The 19,000-nt window shown below is 35.1% G+C and overlaps 1 protein-coding gene across 1 annotated transcript in view; it reads left to right on the forward strand.

The window, feature by feature from the left end:
- The window catches only part of pdia5 (protein disulfide isomerase family A, member 5), a 52,810-nt gene that overhangs the window by 17,914 nt on the left and 15,896 nt on the right, over positions 1 to 19,000 (forward strand). Inside the window, exons 6-14 of the mRNA XM_042764081.1 lie at positions 1,237 to 1,329; positions 1,884 to 1,944; positions 3,175 to 3,242; positions 6,208 to 6,299; positions 8,745 to 8,816; positions 11,106 to 11,242; positions 13,391 to 13,461; positions 16,158 to 16,321; positions 17,880 to 18,010. Of these exons, the coding sequence (XP_042620015.1) occupies positions 1,237 to 1,329; positions 1,884 to 1,944; positions 3,175 to 3,242; positions 6,208 to 6,299; positions 8,745 to 8,816; positions 11,106 to 11,242; positions 13,391 to 13,461; positions 16,158 to 16,321; positions 17,880 to 18,010 (889 nt within the window). The remainder of the gene's footprint in view (positions 1 to 1,236; positions 1,330 to 1,883; positions 1,945 to 3,174; positions 3,243 to 6,207; positions 6,300 to 8,744; positions 8,817 to 11,105; positions 11,243 to 13,390; positions 13,462 to 16,157; positions 16,322 to 17,879; positions 18,011 to 19,000) is intronic.

Raw genomic sequence — 19,000 nt, forward strand, 5'->3', positions numbered from 1 at the left:
GCCTTTGAATTTATCCAAATGAATTCTTAACAATGTTTTTTACTAATCAAAACTTAAGTTTTGATATATTTATGGTAGGTAATTTACAAAATATTTTCATGGAGCATGATCTTTACTTAATATCCTAATGATTTTTGGCATAAAAGAAAAATCGATAATTTTGACCCATACAATGTTTTTTTGGCTATTGCTAAAAATATACCCAGGCGACTTAAGACTGGATTTCTGGTCCAGGGTCACAATTATAACCGAATGTGACAAGACATTGATGAATGACTCTGGAATGTGAATATGTTAAAAATGAATGAGCTGAGTTATGCTGGATGATGAGACAGTGATGGGACATGCTCACTGGCACCACTGGTGTGGAAAGAATGGAGAGCTCTTATTAAATGCACCTGCTGTTAAGTATCACATATTGCTCTTCATTTTCCAGTGCTACAGGAGTAAAGCCGTACTTTGAGCACTTTATGTCAAGGGAGTGCTTAGTTCCTAATGTCTTGCATACATAGATTAGGAGATAAATTAAAGTAATTGCACAAGAGGGGACCCGTTTTCATTAGTGATAAATCTCTGCACTTTTTATGTTAAAGTTAAATCACACTTCTTTAGAACTTCTTTAAAATAATAATAGTTATAATAATACATTTACCGACCCCAAACATTTGAACTATAGTGTACTCTACATCCTTTAATGCAAATATTAGATCCGTACCTCTAATCCAGTGGTTCTCAATTCGTCTGCACGTAGCACCGCTCTGAATATTTTGCATATTTTGTACCTGATTCCGATAACCAGCTCGTTAAATGAGAGATGCATGAGCATTGTTCCGATTGACATGGTGCCTCCCTACACAATATTCAATGTGTGAAGTGTAACATAATAACAATAAAAACAATAAATACAATTTAAATTCATGTCTCACACACTTTAATATGCATAGAATGGGACATATATGCTCCCTTCAAACTGGAATCATGGTTGAATATCCTGTGAAGTCCACTTTGCAGGGCACTTATGGTCGAATAGAATAAACGTCTGAAGTGATAAGAGATCCATACAAAATGTGCAGAGCGGTGGAACGCGAGAACTGGACTTGAGAACCATTGCTCTAATCTTACAATGATTCACAATTAAAATGAAATGCATACAGCGAGTTGACCATTTTATGACCGTGAACGATGATGTCTTTTTATCTTTCTATAAGTTTCTATCTATTCTCTCACCACTTTTAGTCCATTGTGGCATTCCTGAAAGACCCTTCAGGTCCCCCCCTGTGGGAGGAGAACCCTGAGGCTAAAGATGTTGTTCACATCGAGTCAGAGAAGGTAAGTATCGCTCTCTAAAGCTCACTGCAGCAAAGATCGGTTTTCTGCTGAGTATTTATCAGGTGTGGGAACTTCACACAGAACAAAAGACTTGTAGCCGAACAATCTGCAACAGAAGAGCCTGTCTATTCTTCAGTCTCTAGAGGCTAAATCTGGCAGATGGACTGAGTATTCAGGAGTGTGGTATTAAATGCCCTAGCCTTAACATTTTTAGACCATTTGGGTATGTGAAAAAAGAAAAAAGTTAAATCTGAAGACAGATAACAGAAATCACATTCTACAGATGGCGATCAACAGACACACTTTTTAGAAATGAAAGATTTGAAACACCTTCGAAGAGAACATTAATTTCTAATTTCTGACATTTTTTTGTTTTGTGCAATAGTGTGGTGTGTGATGAAGTAATGATGCAATATGCCACATTAAAGAAAGAGGCCAGGAAATCTCTACCCTTGTTTGTTGCTTTTACTGAGATGACCTAAAACATTTCTAAAGTTTATAGCCATTCAGCCCAGAGTGTTTGATAAACTCATTTCATGCTGTTTGGTTTGCAGGACTTCCGGAAGCTGCTGAAAAGAGAGGAGCGGCCCATCCTCATGATGTTTTACGCCCCATGTGAGTCACCTCTGTCTGTAATCATCCACCGCTAAACACTTCATCTGATGCAAACTGTGTGCAGTCATGCAGGAAGTGCCATGTTCAAGCAAAACAAATCCTGTGAAGTGTGATTGTGTGTGCCTGAATCAATGAAGGTTGTGAATGCAGTCGAGATGTCATTAAGATGTCCAGCATTTGTCACTGTGACATAAACAAGAGTTTAACTTCCAAAGACTTTTCTCATTTATCTTAATTCCTCATGTAGTGCTCAGAGGAACCCAAAAGCTCATTAGAAATCAGCCAAAATCATATTTAGATCGACAGATGTTGGGAACCAAGACTCCAAACAGTAGCATCCATTGAAAAGTGCCTAACCTTAACCTGTAGCCATAGGGTTAATAAGACTATCATTATTACCTATTACATTTGATAAAATACTTAAACTTACACTACCTTTCAAAAGTTTGATGTTGGTAAATATATATATATGTTTATATTAACTTAATTAACAGTGATAGTAAGGCATTGCACAAGTTACAGAAGACTTGCATTTTAAATGCATGTTCTTTTGAATTGTATATTTGTCAAAGAATCCTGGAAAGGTTTTAACATGAGAAATGCTTCTTGAACACCAAATCAGCACTTAAGAATGATTTCTGAAGGATCATGTGAAGACTGCTGAAAATCCAGCTTTATAACAGGAATAAATTACAATTTGAAATATATTACATTTGAAAACAGTTATTTTATATTGTAAAAAATATTACACAATTTTACAGTTTTTACAGTTTTTTTTTTTTGATACAGTAAATGCAGTATTGGTGAACATAAGAGGTTTCTTTTAAAAACATTCAAATATCTTATCGACCCCAAACTTTTGAATGGTAATGTAAATAATAAACTTTGGTGTATAACTATGAACATGGTATCATAATATTAATATTGAGTAATATTGTGCAGCCTTTCTGTGCAAAAACATGGCATGGTCACTTTTATCATTGTTTGAAAAATTGTTGCATGTGAAATCTAGTCATTTCAATAGGAATGTGTGCATCCATGAATTTCGAGTAAGGGCGAAAGATTCCCACACACACATTTTGCAATGCTTCAACTTGGTCACATGGAAAGTGACATTTTGAAAGTGACATCTGTGTGAGCTATGATTCATTCATTGCTACATTTGTGGCAATAGGCTCAGGACCTTTTTCACTAATGCACCTTAAACTGTAAAATCTCTTCTGCGTTTAGGGTGTGGCGTATGTAAAAGGATGCAGCCCATTTTCCAGCAAGCAGCCACTGAGACAAAAGGGAAATATGTAAGTACACAGAGTGACTTAAAAAGTCTTAAAATGTCTTAAATTCAGATTCAGTGGGTCTTAAATATTTTGGTCACATTACTGCAAAACTTTCTTCAGTCTGACAGACCCAGTGATGGTTTACAATCATTGTACAGATTGAAGAATTTTTCCCCTGCTGTCATTAGTAAGAATTGCGGTAGCAGAATTCAGTCGAACACCAGCTAGCTGACCAGAATCCTAGTGTGCTTTTAAATGGGTTAATGCAAGTTTACTGAAAATGGCTCAAGAATTTTACTTGCCCGATGGGACAGTTAGCCTCATTAAAACTTAAATGACAAAAAATAACTAGTGATGCATTCTGATTTTATTACAATCAGCTTAAACAGTGATTGATATTAGATAGTGTATTTCTGATATTTCTGTGAGAGACTTTCATGGAGAAATCAAATCAACTGAGCATAATGGCGCATATAAAGAATCTCATAGAACAAACAGACTGAGGTTGAAAATTCAAATTGTTTAGTTTATTTATAATATCATTTAGTTGAGTAACATACCATGACAGGGGAGCTATTTTGCTGTATATTTTTACAGTTGCAAATGTTACATTGATTTTAGTTCAACAAACAAGTAATGAAGCATGTGTTGCTTACATTTTAGACACAATTGACTATTTGGTTTTATTTCACCAATGAAAATAGTTCCAAACAAAAATCAGAACAAAAGTATTGCACATTCTCCAAACAACGCAAGGCGTTTTTGTTACTGAATTAATCGGTTTAGTCTCATGCTTAATTTTCCCCAAACATTTCTTATATATAGATTCAAAATTTTATTTAAAACATTAATTTCATAACATTTATTTAATTTGATTGGTAACAGCCCTGTAGTGTATATTGATTTCTTTGATGAACTGTAAGAATTTGACATGAAAGATACATTTAATAAGATTCAAATGTGAAAATTGCCTTTATAAGAAAATAACATCTTGGAGTAAATATTAAAAACATGCAGATATAAGTATGTAAAAGCTGATAGAACACTGAAAACACTGAAAAATCTCGGTGATGCGGTGCTTTTGTGGGGATATTTTGTATGGGATATTGTCAGCTGATATGAAAAGTTCACTGTATATCATAGTAATAAATAGCATTTTTGATAACAATGATATTTTGTTTTCTTTTTACATTAAACACATTAAATATTACATATACGCATGTAATATAATGCGTATTTCCATCACAGGGGTGGTCTTAAATTTCACACAAGGTTCTATTAAAAAGGTCTTTAAAAGTCTTAAATTAATAGAATCATGCCCTATTGATTCCTGTTTCCTTTTCTTTCTTTTTTTTCTTTTTTTGCTAATCTGTCTCAATACATGTTTTTGTGGCCTTTTTTTTTTTTACCATATCTGATTCAGTTGTTGAATTACCTAACAGGTGGGATGTTTTTTGAACCCATTGATGTTCCTTTTTGACAGAACATTTAGTTCCCCTTCATTAGAGGAAGAGGCAATTTTGCATAAAAGCCCTTCTCTGCTGATTTCATATTACAGTTATAGCATGTACTTCCTGCTGTTGAAGCCTATGGTGGAGTATGGATTATATGCCAGTTCAGCTCAGCATCTCTGTGCACTGCTAGGATCCCCAATGTACACCTCACCACACATTTTTCTCTCCCTGTCCTTCTCAGTTTTATTTTTATTTTTAAATCCTTCCATCTTTTTCCCTGTCTTTCATCTTAGAATGTTCACAGAAGCACAAACATAGATGCTTGAATTTTTATTCAAACTAAAACTGTCCACATGGAAATTGAACAATTTTTAAGAAGACCCCGCTGTAAATGTCAAAGCGGGAGTGTTTTCTACATGGAAGCTTGCGTAAGCCAAGAGAACATTGGTTAGTATTGTGTAGCTGAAACCATGAAAAGGTTCTTTTGTTCCTTTCCTTCACTGGTAAAATGAAAAAATAATTGCATAAACAAAAAACACACCACAGGAGAGAATTTTGAAATGACTAATTTGGAAATACTTTACAATATGTTTAAATTTGTTAACATTAGTTAAAGTATTAGATATCATAAACTAACAATGAACAATGCTTTTAAAATATTTATTGATCTAGTTTAATGTTAATTTATACATGCACCACTGTTTGGGGTTGGTAAGATATTCTTTTTTTATGTTTTTGAAAAATCTAATAGGCTGCATTTATATGATTACAAATATATTAGTATTGTGAAATATTATTAAAATCTAAAATAACTGTTTTTCAGTTCAATATATTTTAAAATTGAATTTATATCTGTGATGACAAAATTGATAAATAATTTTTTTTTTTCCCAGTATTTTTTTACTGATGAATAGAAGGTTCAAAACACAAAAGAATTGTCACTTTTGATAATTTTAACGTGTTCTTGCTGAATATAACAGTTAATATCTGAAAAAAAAAAAAATAGTACTGCAGGAACATTGATAGATTTGGGAGGTAATCACTGGTCAGCAGTTTGTCTGCATATTTTTCATTGGCCTGATGGATGCTTATGTCCCACCGGAGACGATTTATGACTTACTTTCGGATAATATACATTTATTTTGCCATACATCATCAAGCATAGACCGTCTTAATGGTGCAGTTTGAAATAACTTCACAAGCTATATTTTTTCAACTTCGCAATGTGACGTGCTACAAAAATGGATGAAGTTCTCTCATGTTTTGATGTGTCCAAACACAAGTCTGTAGTCACTAAAAGTAAATTTCCTTCAATGCCAAAGTGAGTTGAAATTGCTTTCAGGGTACGGTTAGCATGTTAGGTGAAGCAATGTCATGAGAGATGGATATTTGTGTGCCACTTCGCTGCATGCCGTCTGTATCGACAAGCTTTCCGTTTACGCTCTGATGTGGCCATTCATCTTCATTTTCCTGTATTTAAGTCACTAGACAGGGATTGTTTGTTTCAAGTCTAATTCATTGCTTTTGTGTAGGTGTTGGCTGGGATGAACGTGCACCCAGCAGAGTTTGATGGGCTCAAACAGGAGTTCAGCGTCAAGGGCTACCCAACCTTCTGCTACTTTGAGTAAGTTTGTCTTGCTTCTTCATAAATGACTCCAATGCACAAACAAAGTCACCATCTGAAGACTGAATAAAATGGACTAAATTGCTAAGCTTTATTGCTGATTGATATAGCTAAAAAATATATATTTATATTTTTCTGCCTTTTGATGTTACAGTATATATCCCTTTATGTATTGAAATGGCTTAAAAGGCTTTTTATTCTTATTTCAACCAAATAGCCAATGTTAGCCAGTAATTTATTTAATGCCACAAAATAGAAAGATAACCTAATGGCCAAAAAAAAAAAAAATCATCAAAAATAAAATTTAAGATTATGTTGCTTTAAGATTATGATTACTTAAGATTATGTTGGCAGCAAAATCATTGCATTTTGTAAGTAATTGATATATCGACCAGCCCTTCCTACTTTTCTTAAACTAGTTCTGCTTTATTATAACACTAGTGTTATAGGGTTGCACATTCATGATGCATTATGAATAAGACGAGGAAAGATGGATCAAAATGGAACTTTTTCTATGGTCTCATTAAGGGCCACTGGCTCTGTCTTATTCACAACAAATGTTTTTTTAAAAGTTTTTTTGGTGTTGTAGTGTTTTTTTTGTTTGATTCACCTGTCTTTTTTTTCCCTCAAAAGCCCAAGCACCTGAAATGTCAGCATAAGAAATTGCACCATAGTGAACACCAGTTTTGTGAAGTGTTACTTTTAAACGTATTACATCAAGGTTTTTTTTATTTTTTTTTATTTTATGTTACTAACAAAAACACTGTTAAATAATGGATAAAGAAAAAATAATGAAAGTCCAAGAATTATAATGAAAGTTATTCTGTTAATAAAAGATTCAAATACATAAAATATGATAATTCCAGTAAATATTTATTAAAATAGTTTGAACTTTGAGCACAAAAAGTTTTTGACCACTGCACAATGTAGCATTGTGGGTAGAGACATGATTTGAAAAAGTACTTGTTTTTTCCACAAAATAATCTTTCCATTTTAAATTCAAAGGGATAAAATTAATTCATTTCTGAGACATTTTTGGGGCAGCTTTTTATTTGTAGCATGCTAGAACTAATAGCCCCAGCAAAAGGCATGATTTATGATCTTAAATGAATCAGAGAATTTTAATGTGTATTTTCTGCATGGTGCAATTTGTCCAGAGCCTTTTCCCTGTTTATTTAGACTTGCGGCAGCAGCTGTATGCATTTAGCTTCTGTTTAGTGCTTCTTCATTACACAACTGCTTTAATTACTAAAAGGTTAATTAAACACGGCTCTCTGCCCAAGGCCAGGGCTGCGTTTGCCTAAAGCATCGTAAGCTAAGCTGATCGTAGAGGCCATTGGTGGCAATAGTTCCATGACCTACTTTAGCTTACGATGCTTTTGGGAAACGCAGCCCTGATCTTTACACGACTACACCACACCTCAGCACTGCTCTTTTGAATCAATTAATATTTCACTAATGTATGATCAATGATCAAAGAGAGCATAATTATTTAGAAATATTTAAAATACAAATATTTAATTTTATTTTATTTCATTTATCAAGACACTCCCCTAGCTTATATTTCTTTGTTTAGGTTGCCTCAGTGCTTTTGGATTCCAACTGATTAGTGACAGTTACAAATGACAGTCCATTGCCAGCATCTCAGTTAAGCTCCCGCTTGCTGCAGATTATTTTCAGTCACGGAAAGGGAGCAGATGATGGCAGATAAAACTTGAGTTTCCGATGCATGAAGCCTTCTTCCGCATGTTGCTGTGTGTTCAAAAGCATTTCTGGATACATTCGTGATCTCGTCTGCTTGTGGTTGTATGGATTAGTAAGAGCACAAAGGCTGCTAGCTGAAGTCTTTGATTATGCTAAGAGCCCTGGGCCAAATGGCTTAATTAGCTTTGAGGCAAGCGCTCATTTAAAATGTTTATCTTGGATGGCAAGAAGCGAGCAGCAGTCTTGGATGCCTTGGATCTTTGTTGTGTGGGTACAAATATCCTAAGCTGTCTTGTGCAATTTATGTTGAGAAAATGAGGACTAATAAATATTGACTTCTCCCATTTAGGATTTCATTTTTGAAAGAAGGCAAGATTTGAAGTATGTTTTTGTAAAAATCAATACTAATAGCTTTAAACAAACCTTCTGTTTCTGTTTTACAAACTTTTGGCCATGTTTTTACACAGAGAGTAGAGAGAGGACAGGAAATAATAGGAACGCAGGCCAGAATCGATCCCACATCTCTTGTACTGTTGAGGAAGCATGTTCACTAATCACTAGGTCATGGCTCCGACCTATTTTACAAACTTTTTTTTTTTTCCCTAAAAGTGGTGTTTATCTCATATTGGTAAAAATATTTTGTTTGATCATGAAATGATTGTGTTGGTTTGGATGTTCTCAGCCAGTTTATGATTAATACTAAAGAATTATTCTGCCCTTTTTTGTTCTTTTTCCAAACAGGAAGGGGAAATTTATGCATCACTATGAGAATTATGGAGCCACCTCTAAAGACATTGCTGACTGGTTGAAAAAGTGAGTAAACCTAACCCTTATTTTAACATACAAACATGCACAGCCTCTCTTCATTCATTCTTATGCCCTGTACTATCTTAAAAGCTGTAAAGAATCACTGTATTTGTAAGAGGTGTGACATCTTGGACTTCTGCCTGCGGTCTCCACCGTTATCCAGGGAATGTTTTACAGGAACTGAGGTGTGAAAGATATGATGTGCACTGTAAAACACTGGACGTAAACACTCCTCTGTGCCTCCTAACAGAGATGTGATGAGGCTTTAAGATCTCTGCAGTGTCTTAACCTACTATCAAAATGACAGAGTGAATAAAATATACAAGTTTACAGTGCCTGTGTACACGTCTCAGAGATTAACTTCACTAGAGCTGTGCAAGCAATGCAACACGTAATTTATGGACTGTATGAATCTTCTAGTCATACAGTGGGGCCCAGTATTTTGCCTAGCAAGAAATAAATTCAGTGACATTGCTGATGTTGTATACTAAGTGTCAGGAAGCAGACTAGATGAAGCAAGCACTGTAGTGTGCTGAGCAATATTTGTATTGTTAAGTTTAGAATTATGTGCTTTGGCATGACACATTAGCAGTTTGTGAGTAGTCTAAGAAACCTTTTTATTGGCATAAACTCTGATCCACTTCTTCTGGTCAATGTCCCACTTAGACTGGAAGAGACTTTGATCAATAGGCCTATGTCACAAGATCAGCCACAGCTTGGTTTGTATTTTCTTATCATTTAAGGGCATTTCAGTCTGAATTTGAATTTAAACCAGTGTGAAAAACATTTTGTTTTACGAACAAGAAAAAAAGATATACAAAAATAGAAATATTTTTAGATTATTTATAGATTTGATGATTGCTGGATCTATCTGTCTTAAAAGTGAGGCAAGGCAAACAAAGTGGAACATGCAGTTCTGTTCGAGGATATTTAGTTTACTCTATGTATGGAAAAATGCACCACAGTTTAAAAGACTGGGATTAAAAAAGATGAAACAATTTTCGAATAAGTCATCAAATTTGATGGCATGACACCAATTTGGATCTGAGGCTGTAGTTCTGCAATGCTATGGCATATTGACACCAAGATGTATGTGTGTCATTGTCATTTGGTGGCAGTGCCACCTATTTGCCAAAAGTGAAAAGCAAGTATGCCACATTACAAGTGACTGTATTTATGTATTTTCAACCATTTTGTTTAAAATAATCAAAAATGGTCTTTAATTACTTTTTTTCAGCTGGTCTGATACTCTCTGTCATGATTGCTTAGCTCCTCGTTGCCTCTGTTGTGGTTGGTCAGTTAATTGTTGCTTGCAGTTATATATTTAAATGTTAATAATATTTCACAATATTACTATTTGTACTGTATTTTTGATCAAATAAAAGCAGCCTGGGTGCACATAAAGACTTTTTTCAAAAACAAATCTTGCTGATTCTAAACTTTTAAACAGAGATATCATTGAAAGATTTAGATGTCATTAACCAGGCCGGCAAATCTAGTTATTAGCTGTTTCTCAAAAATGATCACTGTAGCAGCGGTACATTATGATCACTTTTATTGGGAGTGATAAATAAAAAAAAAATTACCATCCACAACTCCTGACAGTTGCTTACCAGTTAGTTTGGACCTAGCAATTTCAATCAGCTCTCACCATTTTTGCTCAAGAGATGGTCAATGAAGGGACGTTGGGTGGTCCATAGTTTGTGAGACACAGAAAATCATCATTGCTATACCATAAACTATATGACAGCAGGAGTTGATTGACCAGTACAAGTAAATGTTAAGAGACTTAAAATTGTGACCTGCTCTCAAAGCACTTGCAGATGTATCCCTGGCTTGTCTTGTAGAATAAATTTTTAATAAAAAAAAAAAAGTGAAACTTTGAATGTGAGAGCATTTACTGATGCACTGATTGGTTGGGTTTGCCAGTGTTTATCCTTGGCAAAGTTGCCTCTGGCTGGTCTTTGTTCAGCTGACGCACTTCTAGCAGACAAGCTCTTGGCTTTATCCACTCTACGAAGGAATCATTTGGGTCGCTCTTATATGGGCACAGGGCCTGTGACGAGACAGATGTGAACTGCAAGCTCAGACTAGCTCTCTTAAGTCATGTGGGTGTGACCGTTCCCCACCAGATGTAGAGCTGAAATGAATTGTGAGATGTGTATTGGCAGAGCTTAGGTGTCTCACATCAGTTATTTGGAGAGTTTTGAGTCGTGAAATTCATAGGCTTTGAGACAACAAAAACATTTTGACTAATGGAAATGTTTTTAACTACTTGTTTTATACGTTGCACAGCCCCCAGCCCCCTCAACCTAAAACTCCAGAGGTGCCCTGGTCAGAATCCGGCTCGGCGGTCTTCCATCTGACCGAAGAGTCTTTTGACGCATTCCTGGAGGAGCATCCTTCAGTCCTGGTCATGTTCTATGCTCCCTGTGAGTATCAGCAACACTGCTCTTGCAGGACTTGGGGCTTGAATGACATTAAAATTTAGGGGTAGTTAAAGGGTTAGAAATTTATGTCACCCTCACAACGTTCCAAAATAATATGTCTTCCTTTATTCTGTGGAACATACTAAGGATTTTTTGAACATACAATTAAAGTGAAAGAGGCCCACTGTTCTTTTAGACCCCATTTGGTTTCTTTATATGGGCAAATACAGTTGAAATATTGTTCAGATTACCTTACTTTCTTCTGTGGAACTCAAAAGAAGTCCTACAGGTTTGGAATGACATGTGGGTGAGTAAATGATGACATAATTGTCATTTTTGGATGAATTCTTTAATTGTTAGGAATATGTTTGCTTGACAAGCAATTTGTCAAAATCACTGTTTTATTATAATATTTTGGACATGTTGTTATGGTAACATGATAATTCTTTGCACACATAGCTACTTTTTAAAGTACATTGGAGTAACCATGTAAAAAACATTTTACAGTACATGCATATTTTACAGTATATGGATCATTGAGAATCATAGTTTACTGTATTTGAATGTACCATGGTATTATCTTATTACCAGTAATCTTTGTCTAGTGAGGACTAATTTGAACTACTGAAGAGGTCAGAGAGAGACAAAAAAAAAAAAAAAAACTGAGAGCATTAAGTCAATCTCTTTATGCAGGTTGAATTGCACTTATGCACTGTTGATGTTTTTGTCTTTCTAATGTTATTCTCAAATGAATTAACCTGACACAGATTTGCTGATACGGGTATGTCGGTAGTATTTCAGTTTCTTGGCAGGTTGCTTTTCTAGTGATTGAAGGAAGATGGCTCTCAGCTTTCAAACATTTTTGATCAAACACCTCTGATAGAACATATTAATTTCCTGAACGTCACAGGGTGTATCCTACCAACCCACCACTGAGCCTATATGTACATACTTTCTCTCCACATTAATACACTTTCAAGGTACCGAATGACTAGTTTACATTCTCATCAACAAAGGTCAAATGCAATATACTTGTTTACACACAAACATCACTTCACATGCACTCAGCTAACATAATGCCAATGACAACATTGGTTAGCCTCTCAATGCACATAATCAACACTGTTAAGTTTGTCAAGACAAAAAAATTATGCTTTACTTGCATCGGATATAATATAAGACAAAATGCATCCATGCAGTGCGCAAATTTCATGTGATCTCATTTCAAGTCACTTTTATTATTATTAATAATATAATAATAAACTGTTGTACACAGTTCTTAGCAAAATTGCAAACCATTTATTAATCAGTGTCCTGATTTGTTCATATTCCTATAGTGTAAATAAATACATATTAAATTCAGGCTTGACTTATTGAGTTCTGCCTTATGTTTACTGGAAAGGCTTTTGTGATCAGGTAACAGGTGGAGAATTGGACAGGGATCTTTTAAATACTTGAAAGGGAAATATAATTTCTTTCCAGATGAGTGCTGTTTCTGGTCAATTTATGATTGAAATGTTATATTGAGTTGAGTTGTTGTTGTTTTTGTGCTATGTCAATTATGCATGACAACCCTTTCGGGGAAAAAAAGAAAATAATAAGCTTGGCCTAAGATGGTTTTCTGGTTTATGCTGGTTTGGCTAGTCTAGTTGACCTCTCAGCCTGGCCAAATTAGTGTTTAGCCATTCAAGTACCTCAAACCACATTTATAGCAGGGTTTTCCAAATATTTTGATGTTTATATACTACCATTCAAAGTTTGGTTTTGGTAAGATTAAAAAAAAAAAAAAAAAAAACTTTTTTTTTTTATTTTATGTTCACCAAGGCTGCATGTATTTAATTAAAATGTTTATACAGTAAAAACTAAAATACTGTGAAATATTATTACAATTTAAAATAACTGTTTTGTATTAGAATATATTTTAAAACATATTAAAAATAATTGTAAAATATTTACGATTATTATTTTGATGGAATTTTTTATTTTATATATATATATATATATATATATATATATATATATATATATATATATATATATATATATATATATATATATATCATTTTTTTTTTTTTTTTTTTTTTTTTTTTTTCCGATTTATGATCTTAAAATTAATCACATTCTAATTTTCTTCCTTGTGATGGTTTTTAGGGTGTGGCCACTGTAAGAAGATGAAGCCAGAGTTTGATGAAGCTGCTGAGATCCTTAACAAAGACCCAGATGTGAGTTCCTTCACTCTAATTCTCTGACATATAGGGAATGGATAATGTTCATATATTTGCTTGTTGTAAAATTCAAACTAACTTTGCAAAAGACAACATGGAGGCAAGAGAACAACTGCATACTTAATGAAATGGTTCTAGGTGTGTAATTGTCACTTTGAGGCATTCCTTGTAAAAATTCTGTGTCCAATTGACTTGATTAAAATAAGCCAACTGTAATTTTCCATCATCCTAGACAATTTGATAACACCCTGCGGTAAATCCATAAATGTTTTACTCTTTCAACCTTTGATTCAACATTTCCATGGTACATGGTCATTTTTAAGCTTTAAATTTACAACATGAGACATATTCAGTTCACAAACATCTCTGGCCATGTTGTGTGAGTGGTGTGTTTCTCATTTTTCGGGTGTGTCCGTAGCACTGACTCTGTTCTCTAGTTCTTAGTTGCAGGCCAATTACAGTCGCCAGAGCCTTATAGTTGGAGTACTTATCTCATTTTCCTTTTCCTCTGTGCCGTCCCTCTAGCCTTCAGCTTGGAGCTATTCGGAGTGATGCTCTTCCCAGAGTTCAGTAACAACACATTATGCATTATCTAATGCATGCTCTAGTCCTGACATCTTCTCCCCTGAGAAAGATGAAGTAAATTATTTTTCTAATTTCCTGTGCTCACGGCCCCACACACAGTTTAAAGAGAGAGTCCACATGTCAAGAGTTTTTTAAAGCATTTTCAATTTGCATCTCTCTGAGACTTTGGAATAAGGATGTTTAAATATGCATATATGAATGTAAGACGGGGGTTACAAATATGACATTTTGTAAGTGGATGGTGGAGAAATTCAAGCGGCCATGCTTATCTCTCAAGTGTGTTGTTGAAATGCTGTGCCATTAATTTAATAAGATGTGTTTGTGTATTTGTCGTCAAGTGTTTTGGTTTGCATACACTTCTAATTGGCTCACAGCTCCGATAGCTGTCCATAGATTATTTGGCCCCTGTGGTGTTGGTACCTAAACTTGAACACAAATCTTTTGTTTGTGATAATGACCAAGACTCTCATCATAATTATAAGGTATCCCACTGACAGATGTGTGCAACTAGAAGGAGTTTAAGCTGAGGAAACATTCATAATGACAAAGCTGTGCCAAACTGTGCTGTCATTTCATCTAAAAAGCTAGTCTCCACAACTTCAACAACAAATTGGTTGCATTTAAACTGTGGATGTCATAAATCAGTCCAAGTAATAGGCCTTTGTGTAAATATAATTTTCTGCAATTTGTGTGGATGACACTCAAAGTGTTTAGTGTTTTTATAGCAACAGTGCTCTTTGTGTTTCACTCGACATAAAGATATATTTCTCAAACTATTGAAATGTGCTGGAAATGCAATGCAAATGTTGTGTTTTTAATAAATCAAATGAATTAAAGGGATACTCCATCCCAAAATGAAAATTTTCTCATTATTCACTTACCCCCATGTCATTCCAAACCTGTAAAAGCTACGATCATCTTCGGAACACAATTTAAGATATTTTGGATGAAAACAAACTTTATTCAACAATTCCTCTCCTCTGTGTCTCTCCAAATCAGCGTAGCGCTATTTTGGCAAATCTGAGCAGTACGCAGATGGTGTACGGTCCTCTGTATCAGCCGTGCCACAAGGATATGTTTTTTACGTATATTTACGCTTTGGTTTGAAAGACTACAACACATCGGCGCAGCGCGGCTTTCACAGAAGAGTGTACGCCATCTGCGTACTGTTCAGAATTGCCAAAATGGAGCTACGCTGATTTGGAGAGACCCAGAGGAGAGGAATTGTTGAATAAAGTCATTATTTTTGTTTACTTCGTGTACATAAAGTATTCTCATTGCTTCATAACGTTACGGTTGAATCACTGATGGTAGATGGAGTATTCTGATGATGTCTTTCATACCTTTCCTGGACCTTGACACTGTTATTTATTTGGCAGTCTATGGGACAGTCACAAGCCTCCCGGTTTTCATCCAAAATATCTTGAATTGTGTTCCGAAGACGAACAAAGCTTTTACGGGTTTGGAACAACATGGGGGTAATGTTAAGTGATTAATGACAAAATTTTCATTTTTGGGTGGAGTAACCCTTTAACAGGTTAACTTTAACATTTCCTAATTTTAACCAGTTACATATAAAGATAGACATATGCTGTCTTTAGATGTAAAAAAAAAAAATGGTTTTGAATTATAAGGTTAGAACATGAATTTGAGGGAATTGATGTCTCCTCTCCTGAGCTTCAAAAATCATTGAATAAATATTCATCTCATCTACTCCACCTACAGGAGGTCCCTTCAAACACAGAACACAATCAATATTAAAATGGCAACTTGCTCTGTTCTCAAATTGCCTCATGATTTTAATTAAGTTGTGCTTATAGACATTTGAAACTTAATGAGTTCCATAATTGCTGGAAAGTTTTTAGAGCATGATTTGGGTTAAAAATGAGATTCTAAAATGTGTTTGGCACCACAATCGCATTGATATTTTGGGTAAAAAAAAGCAGTTTGCACAGAGTTTAACAAATGGATTAACAATGTCCAACATTTAGGATGCATTTGCACATGTGAATTTGGCCTATCAACTGTCAGAGAACATACAGTATGGTGTGTTTTTAAGTTGAAAGTAAACAGTGCTTTTCTATCTTTGTATATTTATATGGTTTCAGAGCCCAGGTGTATTGGCAGCAGTGGATGCCACCATTCACAAGTCCATCGGTGAGCGGTTTAAAATCTCAGGCTTCCCAACAGTGAAGTACTTTGAAAAGGGGGAAGAGAAGTACACACTTCCTCAACTCCGAAGCAAAGACAAAATCATCGAGTGGCTGCAGAAGTGAGTTGACTCCGTCTATTCCACTCACCATCAGCATGAGAAATTAAAATAGATTCTATCTATATTAATTCAGAAAGTTGTTGCAACAAGAAATAATCTGTTATTTATTTATATTTGTATTGTTTTAGTATTATTATTGCATTTAAATTAAGATTAGGCCAGTTAACTATTTGGCATAAGAATAGTTTGGTCAATTTAATAATAATAATAAAATATTGGCAGGAAATTATTATTATAATCATTTTATTCAGTCCTCACTCTCTACTGTCCCTATACAAAAGTGGAAAAACAAATCCTTGAAAGGCCTGTTTCTGTAATGCATCTCTGCAGAGGCGTTAATGTACAAAACAGATAAAACACAATAGCTGTTTTTGACTGGATGTACAGTAGAGGTTTATGTAGGTGTATGGAGGTCTGCACGGGTAAATGCTTGTTTCTGCTTTTATTTATTCCTTCACACTTTGTAATATTTATTTCTGATGGAGGTGGATTTAGTGCTCAGCTAAGGTCAGGTACAAGTGAGGCGGGATTGCTTTTTGTTGTGTTACGCTTACCATCTGCAATCTCTTAACTTTGTAAATAGTCAGGAAGGTATAAGTACTAAAAATGTATCTGAGCACCCACATTGTGGTTTTGTTTATATGTTAAAGTGGTTACTGAATGTCACCTAGTTAGAAACAAATGTTCGATTTCTGAAACAATTTGACCTGGAGATGTTTTTCACGCATTACCGAACTTCACACTAAGAGGGCCACATAACTGGCAGGGGTTCAGTCAATAGGAACATGCTCTCGAAAACACACACTGACTAAAGAGTGACCTGCATGAGGGCTGGGAGGCTGAGAATTTACTTTTACACTGCTGTCTCCCATGACTCTTTGGGATGTGCTTAACAGAGCTTAACTACAATCAATCACTGCTAAACTGATCTCTCAGTGGAAGAGCTTGCCCTTGCTTTGATCCTGGAGCAGTCCTTCTGTGCAGGCATCAGCAATGAGTTTAAGTGCATGACAGTGCCATCTCACAGGTCCCAGAACAGCAGGGCCAAGCCTGTTTTCAGACTCATGCCAAATACTGCAAACTAGTAGTTATGCACTATGATAATACCATGGGACATGGGAAGTCAGGAGATCCCAAGTTAGGGTTTTGTTTAGTCCTGAGGTACTTTTCATGCTTTCATTTCATGCTTGAAATTGTTTATTGCGTGATATGCATACAAAGTAGCCCCAAAAAGTATTTTCATTGCTAACCATATATTTATACTGTTGTTCTAAAGTTTGGGGTCACTATGATTTGTAATTTTTTTTGAAAGAAAAATCACCAAGGCTTATTGAAATTATTTTATAAAATTCAATGAAATTATTCAAATGTCTAAATACTTTTGCAGCCATTCAGTTTCGCAAAACTCATGGATGTAGGTCTAATAACGTCTGTATTTAATGCATGCATGAAGTTATTACGTAGTGACCTGACTTGACTGAGTGTTACAGATTCAGAGATCTCAGCCTAACAGCTTACTTATTTAATCACAGGTGCTTTCTCTCTCTGTTCCTCTCAGTCCCCAGGCCCCACCTCCTCCAGAGAAGTCGTGGGATGAGATGCCATCCAACGTGAGCCACCTGGGAGCCGAAGATTTCAGGGAATTTCTGAAAAAGAAGAAACATGCTTTGGTCATGTTCTATGCTCCATGTAAGCCTTTTGTTTTTTCAAAAATACTGCAGTTGTAGTTTCGGTCTAAAAGCACATTTCCAGGCTTCTCCTAAACCTTTAAGCTTCATAGGGAAATGAATCAGAATTTTGTTGCATCCTCCTAAACAATCTTGTGTGAAGGCAATTATATAGAGCACTGAAATGTGAAAGTTGTGACATTTGCCAAGTATGGTAACCCATACTCAGAATTGGTGCTCTGCATTTACCCCTTCCAAGTGCACACACACAGCAGTGAGAAGTGAACACACACCCGGATCAGCGGCCGGGGAGCAAAATAATAAATTGCCAGTGAAGTTTTTGCTGAGGTCCCCACTGGCGACTAGACCTATGTATTTACATTTTATAACTTAAAATTTGCATGTTATGCCTTTTTTCCTGATTCTTTTGTGATTGCATCATTTGCTATGTTCACGTATTAAACTGAGACGATGCACATCAAAGTTTTAGTGAAAAAAAAGAGCTTCAAACAGTCCTCATCTCTGCCGCACAGCAGCGCTGACACACCCCTGATAAACGCAGCTCAGTTGTGCAGCACAAGAGAGACAATTCTCGTTTATAATCATTAATATGGTTTCTTCTTAACAAGATCTTAGGTCTATGCTGTGTTCTGTTAATGCATGGACTTAGTTATTTGAATTGCACTTGCTGTCCAATAATCGCAAAAAGCGTTGTGCTTTATTTTTTAATATTTTTTTTTAATATTTAATATTTTAATATTTAATATTTTTTAAGTAGCTTTAAAATGATTCAAAATTCATAATGAAATACACAAAGTTTTTTGCCACTCTTTAATGCGGCAGGCGCGATTGCTTTAGCAGTTCAAGTAAATCCATTTTATCGTTCTCTTTACCACTATAGTACATAATAAACATGAATTAACATCAGAAGGTAGGTTATTTTATAAGAGAGCGTACAGTAGGCTACAACTTACTGAAATGTCTTGTGTAAAAGCTCATTCAGTGTTTCAAA

Source organism: Cyprinus carpio, chromosome A9 (genome assembly GCF_018340385.1).
Source record: "Cyprinus carpio isolate SPL01 chromosome A9, ASM1834038v1, whole genome shotgun sequence".
Taxonomy (NCBI): Eukaryota; Metazoa; Chordata; class Actinopteri; order Cypriniformes; family Cyprinidae; genus Cyprinus; species Cyprinus carpio.